Source organism: Chondrus crispus, genomic scaffold, assembly GCF_000350225.1.
Source record: "Chondrus crispus Stackhouse genomic scaffold, scaffold_224, whole genome shotgun sequence".
Classification (NCBI taxonomy): domain Eukaryota; phylum Rhodophyta; class Florideophyceae; order Gigartinales; family Gigartinaceae; genus Chondrus; species Chondrus crispus.
In genome coordinates, this window is record NW_005179100.1 from 3,786 (window position 1) to 20,366 (window position 16,581).

Sequence of the window (16,581 nt, forward strand, 5' to 3'; positions counted from 1 at the left end):
CTGCCGCCAAGGCTACCTTGCCTGTAGGCATTGGATAAATTATGCGGATCAGAATTGCCCCCGAATTTTACTGCAATGCGCAAGCACCAGCAGGGGGCAAAAAGGCAAGCCACAGAGTGAGATCGCATTAGTGTGACGCAAACAACGGAGCACCCCTTCCGCTTTCATCGTTGAGTCTGGGACGTCACTTTCGAGGCGTGTATCCGCCGGGCAGAGGAACAGCATTAGTCCCATACTGCGCGTCAACTCCATGGCATTCCATGCAGTCCCTTCCCTCAAGCGGAAAATGTTCTCACAGTTTGGCTTCGTCTCAGCTTTTTCTCTCGGTCGCGGCGGGCGAAACCTTACGGCGTTCCCGTCTCGTCAGAAATGTGGCACTCGGCGGCATCAGCATGTAAAGGCTGTGTTGCGCCCGAACATTGCGGTAGTAGGAGGGGGTCACGGCGGCATCTCTGTGGCACTGCGGTTGATGACGCTACCATGGACGCGATTAACTAAACCGACCGTAACCCTCATCGACCGAAAAGACCGCTTCACTTTTCTTCCAATGCTGTACGAGCTCGCACTGGGCCAAGTCGAGCGATGGGAAGTCGCCCCGAAGTTCACCGATTTGCTTGCCGATTCGTCCATCAAATTTGTGCAGGGGAACGTCGAGAACCTCGACCTGGCTAGTGGAGCTGTGGAAGGGACGCTCATGGGCGAGAAGGGAAGTCCAGAATTTCGGGTGCCGTTTGACCGTCTTGTCTTGGCACTGGGAGTGCAACCAGGTGGTATAGATAAAGTCCCAGGGGCGAAGGAGTATGCCATTCCATTTTATGGATTACAAGATGCTTTCTCACTGAAGGAGCGGATCGCTTCCTTGCGAAAGAACAGCTCGCCTAGTAAGGTTGTGAACATTGTCGTTGTAGGGGGAAGCTTTTGCGGGGTCGAACTAGCTTCTTGTCTAGCGGAAGACTTTGGAAGCGCGGCGAGTGTCATGGTAGTAGAGCCTTCCGATCGCTTGCTCGCACAAGGCACTGACTTCAACCGGCGCATATCAGAAAAGAGCCTTGTGGCTAATGGGGCTGTCACCTTGTATCGGTCCCGCGTGGCCGAGATCACGAAAGATAAAGTTGTGATTGAGAAGCTTGATGGCGGCACTGCGAACATTGTACGCTATCCCAGTGATTTAGTCCTGTGGACTGCTGGCACAGAGGCAAGTTCAGCGTTGCCCAATTTTGACGTTCCGTTGGGGGAAAGGGGGCTCATCGCGACAGATTCACTTTTGCAGGTCAAAGAACATGAGAACCGAATTTTTGCGTTGGGTGACAGTGCGTCTGTCGATATCGAAAGCAAGTACAATGGCACTGCTCAAGTTGCAGTACAGCAAGCAGAATATGCAGCTTGGAATACTTGGGCCTCCTTGATGGGAAAGCCGAAGCTGCAGTATCGGTACGCCCATCTCGGGGAGATGATGGTCCTCGGTGCGAAAAATGCCACCGTGACTACATCGGTTGGACTGGAACTCGATGGCGGCGCGGCGTGGGCAGCGCGACGTCTAGCCTACTTAGCGCGGATGCCGACTGACCGGCATCGGGCAAGAGTGGCAGCTAGTTGGGCTGCAAACCCACTTCTAAGTGGCATGGGAGATCTTGTCAAAGAAAGTAGAAAGTACAGAACTAACAACATCTGATAACCTAAACACAGTTTGTCTTAGAGACATCACCATATTCGAAAAAAGATTCCTAGGCATTTACAGAAAGCACTTCCGCTACAATAATTTCCAGACTCCGGAAAATGCTTCGCACACACTGAGAGTTCTGGCGTTTTTTCTGAACCCGGATACAATAAACGCCTCTCGAATTACATCATCGGATGGAGCATCACCAATGAATCTGCGGACAGCGATTTCCTTCACTTCCTGGTAGGGACTCACCGCCATTTTGCTGGAAAAGTAAGTGGATATTGTCACAGCAACGTCGAATTTTGTCCATTCGGTGAGTGAATAGAATGAACCGACTAGACTGACATCTAAGGATGGAAGTTGCCCTTCAACTACATTCGCACCGGATGCCTCTCCGATATGGCTTTCAAAGTATTCGGTTACATCGTCCATGAAATTCTTCGCGTACAGAAGTTTCTTCGCAGAACAGTGAAGCGCAAAAGGTACCTCTCTAACTGCCTGTATCGTCATCAGCTGATCACGTGAGAGAGACACGGCCCCTTGCACATACGCTTCTAAGAAAGCACCGCTGCCTGACCACGAATCAATAGGATGCACCTGTACTGATTCAACATCGTCTCCAGACATTGTCACCTCGATGTTCATCAAATCACCAAGGGCGCCAGAAATTGCTACGGTGCTGATTTCTTTAGGTCTGAAACCTGCTATCTCACACAAAAGCAAGTTTCGCTCCTTACCTTCCCGGACCTTCAACTTCAATTTTCTGTCAGCTTGAGCCCCAGCGTACAACTCCAAGTCCCTCAGTTGAGATATCAACTGATCTTTCTTCGGCAATAGCATTTCGCTTTCCTCAGCATCCTGGGTTTGGCTTGCAATATTTGAAGATATTAACCCACGAACTTCAGAATTGTAGGCCAAGTCGCTTGCTATTTGCTCCCTTTTCATGATCACGTCTCCAGGCACATCTGGAACCTGGCTATCCTGTTTGAAGTTCAGACTGGCCAGCGCTTCTGCAAGGTTCGCAGTTCGAGAAGTTATGGCCTTCTCCATCGCCCGCAAAGTAGTTACATCTGTCTCACAAGCTTCTGCTGATTCTTCGAGACCATTCCGGATGTCGCTTTCCCACTTTTGACGGGAAAGGACCCAGTCCAATCGGTTTTTGAAGTGACAGGCTTTTCGCAAACGCTTTAGTCCAACTCGGCAATTTGCAACTTCCTTGCCTTCCCGGGAGTTATTTTTCGACATGAACGAATATACAGGGGGATGTTGACGAAGAATATCGCTCTCCAGAGCGCTTATGCGCTCCACGGTCGAGGAGAATAACTCCTTCTGTTTGCGAACCTGAATCTGGAGATGACTTAAGTACTTTTCCTTCTTTGTGAAGTGAAGCATTCGCCACTCAGCAGATGCTTTATCTACATCTGAAGATAATACCTCTGGTGAGAACGATGGCTCACGAATGCATTGGATTCGGTGGTCTTCAAAGCGAAGGTTGCATGACCCTAAAAAGTCAGCCATGCTGAAAAGATCCTGCTGCTTTGCTGCTTTTGCGGCTGATGGCTTCATCTCTGAAACTGAGAGCTCATCCACCTTGGAATCTCGCCCACTTTTTCTCTGCGAAGCACTCCTTTCAAGCATGGATGAGCGAATCTTCGAACCAGGAGCCGAAAGGGGGGTAGAGACCTTTGTTGTGCTGTTGGGCAGAAATTTCTCAGAAACGCAAGCTCGTACTCTCTTTCACGTTTCTGATCTTGGAGTGACCATTGTATTGGTGGTCGGGGGCTCCAATGTGTCTCTATCTTGGATTGCAGCATTAGCCGCCCTGCTACTGTCCGACATCTTTTCCACAGGCGGCTTGTTGTCATCAGCAGAAGACGTCTCAACGCCGTTGGAGACTTGATCCACGCCTTTTGCTGCATTTATCCCATTCTTAGCCTTAGCAGGAGAATTGTCACTCGCGGATGTCTTCTTCTGATTGGGATTGGTGCTATGGAAATGGAGGGTCTCTGTATCATCTGATTCGAAGAGTTTCCGCTGTTCCTTTAGCGGTGATCGCGATGGGGGTTGCGCAATGTTGCATGACGGTGAGGACTTGATATGGTTTTCCGAAGTGGTCCTACGATCCACTAGATCTTCACTTAACTCTTTGTTGCACTCATTTCGGGGTGAGAGAGCACCAGGAATTACTTCACTTTCATGCGGGGAGACGGCTTGCGAGGTAACATCTGTGTCTCGCACGGATGCTGAGACCGCATCTCTTTGGATCGCATCTGCCCGATCCTCAGTTTCTTCCTCGCCGACCTGGTATTGCTTCAGTGCATCTTCTTTGCCGCTCTTGCCGCTCTTGTCATGCTCAATGGTTTCAACTGCATACGCGACCGGGCTTCGCTCTGGTTCTGTCATCTGTTGCTGTGCGGACGGAAAATGAATGGTTACATCGTCGTCCTGCTCATCCTGTTCAATCTGATGTAAGATATCTCCCATTTGCACCGCCGAATGAACAGAAAATCTTTTTGACCTACTGTCATCCTCGATCACCGCTCGATGCCCAACAGCCGGAGCCATACTGCATCGCCGTTGTGTGATGTCATCGTCACCTCCACAGTCGTCTTGCAAAGGCGGTAGTTCGCTGATATAGCCTAAAGATTGTCGTGAACTTGGTTGTGACGGCCGTTCGGCTGGAGGACTGACAGTGGGAAGCACGCTATGCTCAGACTCATTCTCTGTTGCGACATCAGCAGATGCAGATTCGTCGCTATCTAAGAGTTTGTCGATTGCCATTCCGATGCGTAAGTCCCGGGTGATATCCTCGTCCGAGGCTTCAGCTTCGTTGCCATCCGAGAGCACTCCTTCATTAAACTCCGGTGGATCGTTTTCGTCTGTCAAGGCAGCATCGCCCTGTCCTCGTGATATATCGTCGTCAAGAAAGATGCCGAAAGAATGACGCGCGTTCGCAACCGAGCTTCTTCGTAGAGGCACCGGGGAAGGGCTGGTCATAGGCAATGGTGGTCGCGACATACTAGCACTCACCCTGTTGAGAGATACTCTTGGTTCTTTTGGTAGATTGACGGTATCATCATCCTCCACGTCGTCACTCAACAGGCTGTTCAATGACGGTCCTTCCCGTTGTGTGGCACGTGATTTAAGTCTAGGGAGAGGTGTTAACGACGGTCCTGGTCGCGGAGATGCTCGAAGACGTGCGGGAAGAGTGATTGTGTCGTCATCACCATCGGAACCACCAAACAGGCTCGTCTTCTTGCTCACAAATGCCGGGCTGCGTCGCGCGGCGGGCGATGATGGATGAGAAAGTTTTCTGGACTTGTGAGAGGGTGATAAAACGGATCCTGGCGGTGTATCGGCATCAGGAGACCTGAATTCCTTTGGATGCTGCGATATGATGTTGATAGTATCTCCACCAAATGAGACACGCTTCGCACTCGGAGATTGGCGAATACGCTTCGGTTTGTTCGTGGCAAGGCTTGACCGACGTCGAATTGCGGGAGAGCAATACAAAGGAGGCCGGCCTGATGGAATGACGCTAACTTGGATTTGGGGGTGTTTCTTCTCCAGGACCACAGCAGTCCCGGAGCCGTCCTCTGCTTTGATCTCACCTTTCGCGGGGCTTGAGAGATCGCGGCCATTCGGGAGCTCCATCAAGACGCCCCGACCTTTTTTCACAGGAGTAGTCTGCATGATTCGCAAGTTTGTCTCACCGTTCAAAGGGTGAATGTGGGAATGGAGGGGTGGGGCTTCAGGAATGCTCTTACTCACGCTGCAAAGCAGAGCAGGGAGAAAATAAAACAGAGCTAAGTGACAAAGACAGCATTGCAGTTGAAATGGCGCATCACAAAACGGTTGCAAAAGAGGTTGTATGAAGGAAGAGAGCAGCAGGTGGCTTCAAATTTGAATATTTGAAATTGGACTAGGAAAAACTGGCGCGAAGAAGGCGGCCAAAATATTTTCCTTTTTCGAGTTTCTCGGGAAGCGGAGAGGTCACTCATTACAGTATAGCAATGTACAGTACTATATCATAAATATACGTACACGTGTGGGCGAGAAGCCAGAGCCACTCGTATGCACAGTACAGGGGGGTACCCTATTTAGTGCTACCCCGTGTAGCGTGATAAAATAGGCACTAAATCGGGTTTGGCACAAGAACGGTAACTTAACAAGAAGACTGAATATAGTATTTAACTAAGGAAACCCGTCAAGGTCGTCTGTTTCTGCTTCTTCTGTGGCTTGAGAGCCTCAAATATGATGCGTCTAGCCTTGCGCAAATGTGAAGACGCATCAGGTAGCGAGAGAGCTACCGCTGCCGCCTCTAATTTTGAGAACTCATTCGCTGCTTCGATCAAAGAGAGAGAACGAGCCTGATTAGCATTAGAAATCTCCCCCATCACTGTATCTGTATGCTCTGCTTCAGTTCGCCCAGATGAAACACACCTAGACCCATCCATTTCCTCCATAATTCTCTCCACCTCTTCTAGAGCTTCTGTTTCCATGGCCTCTCTGACTTCACTTGAATCCTCTACCATAACCCAACCATTAATATTACTTTCATTTAACGTAGCAATATCAGCGGCATCCCTTTGGTCATTAACATTGCTCACATTTGCATTTTTTGCCTGGAGAGATAGGCCCGACATATCTTTTAAAACAGATTCCATGGCGTCCTGGGCCCGGGGGGCACTTGTTTATCATACCTTTTGGTGTAGAGCCGTTAGAGTAGCACTAAACCGGGACATACACTATATATAGAGGCACTAAATCGGGTACCCCCCTGTACTGTAGAAAGAATCATTCGCTTGTGACAGGTTGACATCTACAGCATTCAACTGTCGGCGAGCAGGAAGCAAGCGCAAGTTCTATTCATTTCCTTCGCAATCAAACCATAGAACCCACCCATTTGGTGCCAGATTATTTTCATCATCTACTCCTCTATGGTTAGGGGTCCTGAACGAGGCCAAGCACTTCAAGCCGGGATTTCTTCACTGGCAATGTACATAATTTACTGGCTTTTTCAGAAACGAAAAACTATATGTCACTGCAAACCCTATAATATAACCTCGCTCTCATTCTTTTAGAGCTAAGCCTCGAAAGCAGTTGCTGGCTATCCAGCATAAAGACTTTTCATCCGTCTAGTTTTCATGCCTGGCGACTAACTATATGGGGCCCCGTGTACTCACAGCTCTGTTTTGGTCGGGTGCTAGTCTATGAGATCGAGAAACTTTTCTGGATGCATATATATAATGGAACAGGATCGTGTAGTACTGTACTAGTGATGGTCAGATCGAAGGAAAATGGGCGTATAACGGCCAGTGTATTGAAGGGTCATTATTGAAGGGTCATTATTGAAGGGTCATTATTGAAGGGTCAAGCACGGGCGCTGATCCGGTCTCGTAGGAACCAACAGAAGGCCACGTAAGATATCAGTCAAATACTACTGCATCAGTCAGCCCAGCAGTCATGTATGAGAAAGCAAAGATCAGTGGAAATACGATGTTCAGATTCGTCTTTCATTTGACAGTATGCAGAAGGGAGAGAAAATGAAAGAAGGAAAAGCCTGAAGTAGGCTCGCACTGGAGAGTAAAGGAAAGGCACCGAATTTGCTCGAGCAGAACGAATGCAAGCCAGTCCATTAATGACTTTCTTCTGGGAAACGTGGCCTGATTTAGAAGAGATAACAAGCAAAGGTCGCATTAAAAATCGTGTGTACGTTCGGAGGTTGGAAAACGTGAAATGACGAAGAGCCTACTCTTTATTTTATCGTGGTACAGTGGGGCGATATCAGAAATAGCAGGAGAGCACGTTAGTCTCTTGCTTTCAGTCTTTTGTTGCCCCGTTCTAAATTTTTCATGAAGGTCCAGTGAGATGGCACGGTGTACAACCATCTTACCTGTCCGTGTAGTAAGTACAACACTTACGCATACAGTAAGGTGCAGCCCCCCAGAAGAACTCAATGCAGCAATTTTGATGAAGAAACCAGCATGGGATACACGGTTCACAATATGAAGTCCAGCAAGCTACTGTAGTACATGACTGCTAGGACACCGCCCTGTCTTTAAATAAAATGAATCCATTTCAATAGATAACCATGCAACTTGTTGAAGAGGAACGGGGCAGGTTTTGCAAAGAGTCTCATGTGCTGCAAACTGAAGCAAGGACCTGGTTATCAATGATCAAACCCCTGAGGGTCTTGGCAGACTCCACGACAGACTTCACGTCACATCTTCACGTCACATCATTGTGCTGTCGCGGATTTCGTCTAGCCTTTGTTGACACTGACATCAGTGCAGTTCTGTATCAATTTGTGTGGTATCTATAGGTTTAATTGCATGCAGGCCTCCCGGAAGGCCTTTGATCGATAATACAGTACCAAGGGTATGTCATGTAAGGGCGAACGGAAAATTGCAATGTTTGAGCAATTTCCATGTGACAATGGGTGCTGTGATAGGTTGCAATACTTTGAGTTTTTCAAGAAATTCAATGGCTTCTTTTGCCCCTACTGTAATTGAGTTTATTGAGAATTGTATTAAAATCACGGTGCATATCGCGTATGATAAAAAACTTTATTTACAACCAGGGAGAACCCGCAATGTGGTCATGCCGTGGCAATGAATCTTCGCGACCCTCGCACTTCTCCGGAAACAGGTAGGGAATGTTGGCATTGTGTACCAAATTTTCTGGATTCTTTCATACTGTACTGTTAACAACCACAGCAAGGATTAGTGTACATGATAGTGCAACGACCTCCTCTCCATCCACATGTCGCGGCTGCGACATGTGGATGGAGAGGAGGCCCTCAGGGCCATTCCATTCATCGTGATTGGCAATCATGCAATCACGCAATCACGCGATCACGACATTAATTTAACGTCTTTCTGCAAGTTGGAGCACAAGATTAATTTTAAGTCGATTGTTTATTTCTTTAATGAGCATGACCATTTTTTAGGAAACGTAATACAAACAACCAACCACAAGGGAGCAGCCACCATTTATTGACGTGATTGCGTGATTGCGTGATTGCCAATCACGATGAATGGAATGGCCCTGAGGTGATGTCATGAGGTCATCATGCCATTTTGACATACTGTACCAAGGGTACAGTACAAAAGAAGCAACTGTGACGCAGAGCGCGTAGCTGTGTACGTAATGTACGAACATGTAAAATATCTGTCATACACTACCATATGCAGGACTGTTGTGAGAACGTCTCTCGGAATGGCGCAAAAATGTGCGTATGCAATATCAAGACGTGAAGGGAAAGCAGGAGGAACAAAGCCGAGAAGACTGGCCACCACAGAGATCCAGGGACACATCTATCCGAATGCGAACTCGAACTGGTGTCGATATCCGAATTAGCGAAGGGCGAAGGGGTGCCTGCGATGAGCGACACGCGAAGGGCAAGCGATGAAACGACGCGAGAAGATGGAGTGTAAGTGGCTTCCACTGAAGGGAGTGGGAGGATAACAAGGGGGGCAGACCGAAGAGGAATAAATGGAGAGGGGGAGGCAGCAGCAAAGCGCCCAGCAGCTTTATGCTGATCGTCTTGCATTACATCACCGTTCTATTTCCCTAACTCGCGCGATGAATACTCCCTCAGCTGTACGGTACCCTTGCGGTAATCCAACCGCGAGGCACTGAGCGAGCTGTAGAACCGGGAATCCACCCCACGTTGTTTATTGTTCTAAGTTCGTTGCCTTTTTTCCTTCTCCGGGGGCGCCTCCCCTTCTGAAGTACACGTACGTCCCTCGAGGGGCCTGTCCCCTGTCGGATCCCTTCCTGTCTCCCCAAATCTCCCTCCAATCCCCCCCGTGCATTGCGCTTCTTCCGCTCCGACCCCTCCCAAGTCCATCTTCCCGCGTACAGCCTGGCCCACCCCCGACGGTCTCCTGCCGCCTTCTTTCCCTTCAGCAACCGACAGCTGCACGATGCGGATCCCCCGCGCCCTCGCAGGAGGCGCAATCCTCTCTTTCGGTTCCGTCCGCATTTGCGCGGGCGCTCGGTATCCGCTCGTAGGCCGCCCTGCACACGTCGCCACGCGCACACGTAACTCTGTCGGAGCAGTACACTACTACTGCACAGGGCACCACTACAGTGCCGTACACGTTCCCCTTCTGGATTTTTTTAAGTCAGATCGCAAATCTCAGTGGTCTACTGTATGATAGGTACCTCTCAGAGGTAGAGCAAAAACATCCATTCGCAAGGATCTACATTGTGTGATGCGATACTAGCCACAAATTACTGTATGTGGGAATATTTAACCATTGAATGTTTTGCCGAGCTTGGTTCATTCAACGAGGACAGATTGATGACTACTCGTTTGTCCTGACTAAATTGATCATCTTTTTCACAATAAGCGACCTAGTGTCGTCATGTCAATATGACATATTTTCGAGAGACATGCATCGTTTCTAGACTTTGGCATGTCACAAAAGCTCTGTAATCTCTCTGTCATCTATGGCCCAATGATATTTTCCGAAAGTAACTGGCAAGGACATTGAAAGGTCTGCATTTCCCTACAACGATCGCAAGTTTCTGAAGCTACCATTGTCAAAATCGTTCTCATAACACAGCAGTACAATATCCTGCAGAACGCCAACTTTTTTACTGCAGCCTTCTGCAACATCAGACACAACACAGCGCCAATTCATTGGAATCCGGATACTGTACAAGCCTCTATGCTGATTGTAACAATGAACTCTGTCTGCCATTCTATCAAACAAGACTCAAAGTGTCATTTCTTGATCGTGTTTCATACAGCGATATAATATCATACCGCGAGATCATAATAGGCAAGGAACGAGGCAAGGTACACGAACCGTATCAAGGACTAATTTTGATCCTGCCCACGTCGAGCAGCAACGGCATTCGGGCGCTTGTGGCATCAAAGAAACTTTTGGAGAATGCTACAGTACTATTCAGACCTAGCAAGAGAGTGAGTCACAGATCATAGTAAGACACTTTACACTCAGTTGTCAAGTCCAAGAACGCAGTCCAATCCGAAGGACATGCCCGCAATATCTTCATTCGTCTGAGTGCTGTAGAGTGGCCTAACACTCGAAGACGCAGACAGCAAATAAGCAGTTTTCGACACGACGCACCACTTCATTAAGGCATACTATATGACCTACACGATCTTTCTTCTTTTCACCGTGATGCATCTCGAGACTTCTACTGTCGAGTGTCATATCAAACCGCTTGTTACTCCATACCTCTGATGCTCATGATTAGGGGAGACGTCCATCTTCAGCAGGGTTCCCAACCGTCACTGCTGCCCTTCTGCATGTTGATAATTTACGCATTCAGAGGCAAATAGGCCGCGTAAATAAGCAAACAATATTCTTTTGAGTGCGACATGTAAGAAAATTGCCTTCATCTGAATGCTTGTGAAACGTCTTATTATGTATAAATACTGTCCAAACCGTCCTCGGATTCAGAGTCATCCTAGGTCGAACGAAAAGGTATGGGAGCTACTTGCACTCAACAGGAATTTCTACAGCTTCGATCCTTGTTTTAATCTGCTTTCTTCTCGCAATGGCATCTTTTTGCGTCCTTTTCTTCGTTGGTTTTCTATTCTCTGTTGCTGCCGCTCAGCAATCCGACACTCCGCAATCCGACAACGCACTGCGCTGCAAAGACCATCCTGCGTATGACCAAGGGCTAAAACCTGTTCTCATTTCTTCGTGGGACTATGACGTCTCATCTCCTGAGTTTCAGCAATTCGTCTATCTTCCCCGCTACAGCAAGCACGTATATGCCCCTGTCGGCGACCCATCTTCAAACAAGTACAACGGTTTGGATCTTTTTTATATTGGGGAAAGTCTGCGCCCGTCGTTCCGGATGACGTTCCAGCGCCCAGCACTTGTGTACTTGCTTGTTAGCGTCGAATCGTCAAACTTTTCGCCTGCAGCAGATGTGACTCTTCTTGGGTGGAGGTCAGAGGGCTGGGTCGAGAGAGTTGATGGAGATAACACAATCACATACGGAATTCACGGTCCTGTTTCTGGGAAAATGCCACAGTATGCCTATGTCTTCTCGAAACCCACGGCCACTAATGGGGACTTCGTCGAAATTCCTCAAGGTCAATTCGTGAAAACAAAAACTGTAGGCATTCCTGTTAATGGAGGCTTCAACATTTTGGTTGCTGAAGCAGATGGAAGCCCAAGCCCGCCAGTCGGAACCTTTCAGGGGGAACCCATTCCTGCAAATGAGAAATGTCCCGACAAGTTGCATGCTGTATGGATGACCGAAGACGACAACAACGACGATATTGACACACGAGGAGTTAAGTTTGAAACTTGGCATCCTGCATGGGACCCTTGCTTTTGGTGGTACGTTGGTATTGTCTTCCCTCTTGCATCAGCGGTAGCCCTACATTTTCTCGCAGAGGATGAAAGCATCTAACACAAACAACCAAATGTTTCTTCTTCCTGTTCCTATCCTTAGCGCGTACGACCATGAACATGGTTCTAATCCAAGGAAGATCATGGGTTACACACCTAAATTCACATACACAAGCAGGAAGAACAACCGGCAAATGGAGACCCCGCGCGGGTTTAAAGGCTTCGTACTAAGAACAGGTCCTTACTACGTCTACTGCAGTTTGCACGTGGTGCAATCGAGTTTAAATCGAGTTACAACACGGTTCCACACGATCAATTTTGCAGTTGTCGACCGAAACACAAAAGAGTTGTTGATGGACATCCAACACAAGGGTGATTTTGGATGGACGGGCGTGCGCTTGTTTGACAAGAAGACATTCGAGCCGATTGACTCAACACAGCAGAACATTCAAGTCGCACAATTGAGCGGGCCGAACAACTTTCGGAGCATTAACGTTCTCGAAAATCCAAATAATCGATTTGATACGAGTAGAGTCCCAAAGGAACTCGGGCAGTATGAAGAATGGCAGACTCTGCCCATGTGCATGGAGATGAAAAATAGAGATTCACTACTCGCAGTGATATTGAAAACACCTAATACCGGCATCAAATCGCTGACGCGGCAAAATGACTTAGTCAGACTGGGCCGCCCCGGAAAATCCGAGCTTAGGCAATCCAGTGGTCTCAACCGCTCGTTGCGATTTAACAATTTGCAGTTTGGCGCAGAGTTCTGTCCGGATTCTGGAGCAAACGGTGGCTATTTCTACACGGACGCTAATGGAACGGAAATTCGGTCGGGACCGGGGCCGACATCAGTCCGGCAGTTTGTGAAGCCTGGATTTAAAGGCACACTAGATGGACGGTATGAGGTCGAAGATATTTGGAGCGGACTTTATGAGGAGGATGCCAGAGGGTTCTTTGCGGGCCATGGATATGGGATTGATCCTACATGGAACTAATCGTAAAGAGAAATTAAAAGAATGTGAGCAGCCGGAGCTAGATAGCCATGCTTTTCTCTGAAAGATGATAAGCGCCTCATGACTCTGACCCGGCGATATATGTACCCCGTAGAAAGTGAATATCTTTGGACGGAATGACGGTTCTCGAGGAACAACTTCTTCCATTGTCTAAGATAGAAGCCTTGCAACTCTTACGAAGACATGCGAACAATCTGTCTAAAATTGCGCAGAGCTTGTGTTCATGGACTCAACCTTCAAGAGTTATACTCCCAGGGGGAGTGGAGGGGCATACAAGAGAGTAACTAGACCAGTGCATGATGGCATACCACGTGCTCTATTCTGATTCAACGAAGAGAGTCCTTCACATTGTGACTTTTGTCACGTTTTGGACTGGAAGTAAGCTTCTTAGTTATCAGCAGTGTGGTCTTCACTGTTCAGAGCCGTCCGTCAAGATGTGTTGATAAGAATCAGTAGTATTGAAGTTCATATTCTCAGCATGTACATAGTTTGTATATGAATGACAGCACTCGAACGCGTAGTCGAACTACCGTTCAGGTCGTTCTTTCCGTTCGCGTTTGCGAGCTGCTTGGGCACGCCAGAGTTGTTCTTCCCGTAGTTCCTCATTCCGCATCAAGAAATCCTTCCTTCTCGCTAGCTTCTCGTTCTCCAACATGCTGCGAGACGAGTCCGGCTGCGATACACCTTCATCAAATCCCGCAGGGTTCACGTTGTCCTCATCTGTGCGGTCGGCATAAAGTGCCTGCGCGTCGATTTTCTTCTCCAGCAAGTACCTTCCCACAATCTTTAACGTCCCAAGTTGTTGAAACGATACTGAAATGCAGTCATGGTACGAGGGAGTAAATTGTTCGCAATGCTTGATGTGCCATTTATGTCGCAGTGACGGTTCTACAGCACGAAACACCTCATAGCGAGAATCTTTCAAAAAGGCTTCGCTCAGGGCGACGTCTTCCCCGCCCCACCCAACAAACATATTTTCGGCATTTTCATATGCCCCAATGGCATCAAAGTCGGACTTATACATACAGCTCATTCCGTATGATGAATCTCTCCAGTACCCCGCATCCTTATCGATACGCGAGCTACGCGCGTACAAGTTGTAAAATACGGGAAAATAAACCTGGCTCCCTTGAATGGAGTTGTACCGACAGCTGTCAAACATCGGGGGAAAAATGTACATATCGATGTCAGTGACAAACATGATGCTGTCGGGCGGGACGGCAGCTGATCCTTCCCTGATAGATATGGAGCGGGAGAAGAAGCCTGTTCTATCGCCGGGCACCAGGGAGATTTGCACGTCCTTCTGAAACTTGATAGACTCAACGAGATCGTTGGATGCGGCGATGTCCTGCTGGGCTTCTTTGCACACGGCGAGGATCAGATGGACTTGCACATTGGCGGCGCGCAAGCGATCGAACTGATCTAGAAACCATTTTAACCGGCCAGGACGTTTCGAGTAGGGTACAACCATATGGACGGGATGTTGCCACACAGACTCGTCAAACTGCTTGACGCCAATGTAGCACATGCCCTCGAAAGTACGTTGCACGGAAACAACGTCACGACGGTTAGGGAGGGAATCACTTGCAGAGTCGAGATGGAAAACATATCTAGAGCCGCGGACCCTGTCGAGATGAGAGTACCCGAGGGTGTAGTTGTGAACGACAATGGAATGGTCGCGATAGAAGGAGCGTAAGGCGTGTTGGGAATAGGTGAGAGAGTTCCTGATATCGGTGGGCCGTCCGCGGCCGGTGGAGCTAAGATTAGTGACAATGTCGGAGGTGGGCTCGAAGAGGTAGACCTTGAAGAAAGTAGAAAAGACGCGGGTGAGAGCCGGTGGGTCGACGTCGCCGGGGACCGGATGGGAGAACTCCGCCGAAAAGCGCGAAGAGGGGTCGAAATGGAGGAGGGGGAGCGGGGTGGCGAGCGCACAAGGGTCGTGAAACGTGTCGGAGTGAGAGGGGTTTGGGGTGTATGGCAAGCGGAAAGAGGAGGTGAGGGCGGGAAAGACTGAGGAGAAGGCGCGCTGCAGGAGAAACAGGAGGAGGATGAGCGGGATAAGCAGGGAGAGGGCGACGCAGGGGGAGAGGGAAGTGGACTTTTGAAGAAGAAAGCGCAGGTTGGCGAGGTTGTTCTTGACGACAGGGCGGAACTGAGACGAGAAAGGGAGAGAGGAGCGGGGCGATTCGGTGCGGGTTCGGAACGGCATGGCAACAACAAGCGCGTAGGAGGTTGGGTGGCTGCTAGATATGGGTGATGCGGGACATGTCCCAGGCCTCGGGAAGGGCGGTGAGGAAGATGCCAAAGGTTGTGGGCGGGGGGGGGGGGGGGGGGGGGGGGGGGGGATGGGAAGGAGAAGGGATAGGAGAAGCGGGCCGCTGCAGGCCTTTCCGTGGCGCGTTGTTGACGTGTGATCAAGGCTATGGCAGCTGAGGGCAGCTGAGGGCAGCTGAAGGGTACTGTATTCGGATTGTGAACGTTGGGCGACTGCGTCAGGTTCACAGTAAGCTCTGTGTCTGGCTGTAATAGAAACCGTACACGGACTGGTGGAACGTACAGTATGGCGCGGTCCATGCCTGTCGTCAGGGACACGCGTCCAAGAGTTTTTATGCGTTAAAAACAAAGGGAAAAAAACACTCGCTACCCTTCGAAGGGTAGCGCTTGAAGTGTGAATGGGCTAGGAGATTGGGACGGGTGCCGGTCTGAATCGCGATCTCCAACCTAAACGTTCATTACATTGCATTACAGTTGTAACATGGCCCGGTCAGCTTCTGAATGAGTCGGGCCCCAGAGCGAGATGGGCGGTGTGTGGCCCGGCCCGTGCATTGCTGATTAGCACGGAGAGACACGTGGTGGGCGAGTTGTAATCCATAAGCCCATCCATAAGGAGGATTTGGAGTTGGGGAGGAGGGATATGTGCGCCGCGAAAATGAAGGGAAAAAGCTGTGTGCGACGGAGGTGCCCTTCATTGCTGTTACGATTGCTTCCATTTCCCAGGGTTCCCATCCCTTTTTCGCCTCCCTTTTTGCACATTCGTTGCCACATCGATGCTCTCGTGAGCCCCCGCCATTTTTAATCGTCTTTCATACATTGTCGCCACGAGGTCCTTATTTATTCAACCGCAAAGTTGTGGACGCGACTTGCCTCGGTGTAACGTTTCACTTTCCTCCCATGTCTGGTGTACAAAGTTTGTACACCAAACACGCAGTCTCGACTCATCCGGGCTTTCCTGCACGCCCCTCGTACTGTACGACTGTCTCAGCCCCTCACTCTCTCCGTTCCTCACAGACCCGACCGAACCCCCTCACCCTCCCGCCCTCTTTTTACCTACCCGCGGTCTTTTAACCTTGTCCACCCTCCCACAACCGCTGTTGTGGACCACCTGTTCAGCCCTCCACATACTCCCAAACAACTTCCCACCCCCATCCCCCTCATCCCCCCGGTTAAGCCCCGACTGCCTGACAGTGACACAGTCACTTACCCCCCCCCCCCCCCCCCGGCGTCGCCACGAAGGGGGCGGATTTTGCTCCCCTCTCCCTCCCCACGGGCAAAAAGA

General features: G+C 49.4%; 4 protein-coding genes; 2 read left to right on the forward strand and 2 right to left on the reverse strand.

The window, feature by feature from the left end:
• Positions 1 to 250: 250 nt before the first annotated feature.
• Positions 251 to 1,672, forward strand: CHC_T00004265001 (hypothetical protein). The gene has a single exon (XM_005715574.1). The coding sequence runs from the start codon at positions 251 to 253 to the stop codon at positions 1,670 to 1,672; it is 1,422 nt and encodes a 473-aa protein (XP_005715631.1).
• Positions 1,673 to 1,709: 37 nt separating this feature from the next.
• On the reverse strand, positions 1,710 to 5,356 carry CHC_T00004266001 (hypothetical protein). XM_005715575.1 is given in 2 exon segments: positions 1,710 to 3,400; positions 3,401 to 5,356. The coding sequence occupies 1 exon segment, from the start codon at positions 5,354 to 5,356 to the stop codon at positions 3,401 to 3,403; it is 1,956 nt and encodes a 651-aa protein (XP_005715632.1). The 3' UTR covers positions 1,710 to 3,400.
• An 8,195-nt stretch (positions 5,357 to 13,551) lies between these two features.
• On the reverse strand, positions 13,552 to 14,553 carry CHC_T00008612001 (Glycosyltransferase, family GT7). The gene has a single exon (XM_005715576.1). It carries the CDS (start codon positions 14,551 to 14,553, stop codon positions 13,552 to 13,554), a length of 1,002 nt encoding a protein of 333 aa, XP_005715633.1.
• Positions 14,554 to 16,196: 1,643 nt separating this feature from the next.
• The window catches only part of CHC_T00004267001 (hypothetical protein), a 1,470-nt gene continuing 1,085 nt past the window's right edge, over positions 16,197 to 16,581 (forward strand). The window contains exons 1-2 of the mRNA XM_005715577.1: positions 16,197 to 16,361; positions 16,539 to 16,581. The exon at positions 16,539 to 16,581 is cut by the window's right edge and continues 636 nt beyond it. Of these exons, the coding sequence (XP_005715634.1) occupies positions 16,197 to 16,361; positions 16,539 to 16,581 (208 nt within the window). The remainder of the gene's footprint in view (positions 16,362 to 16,538) is intronic.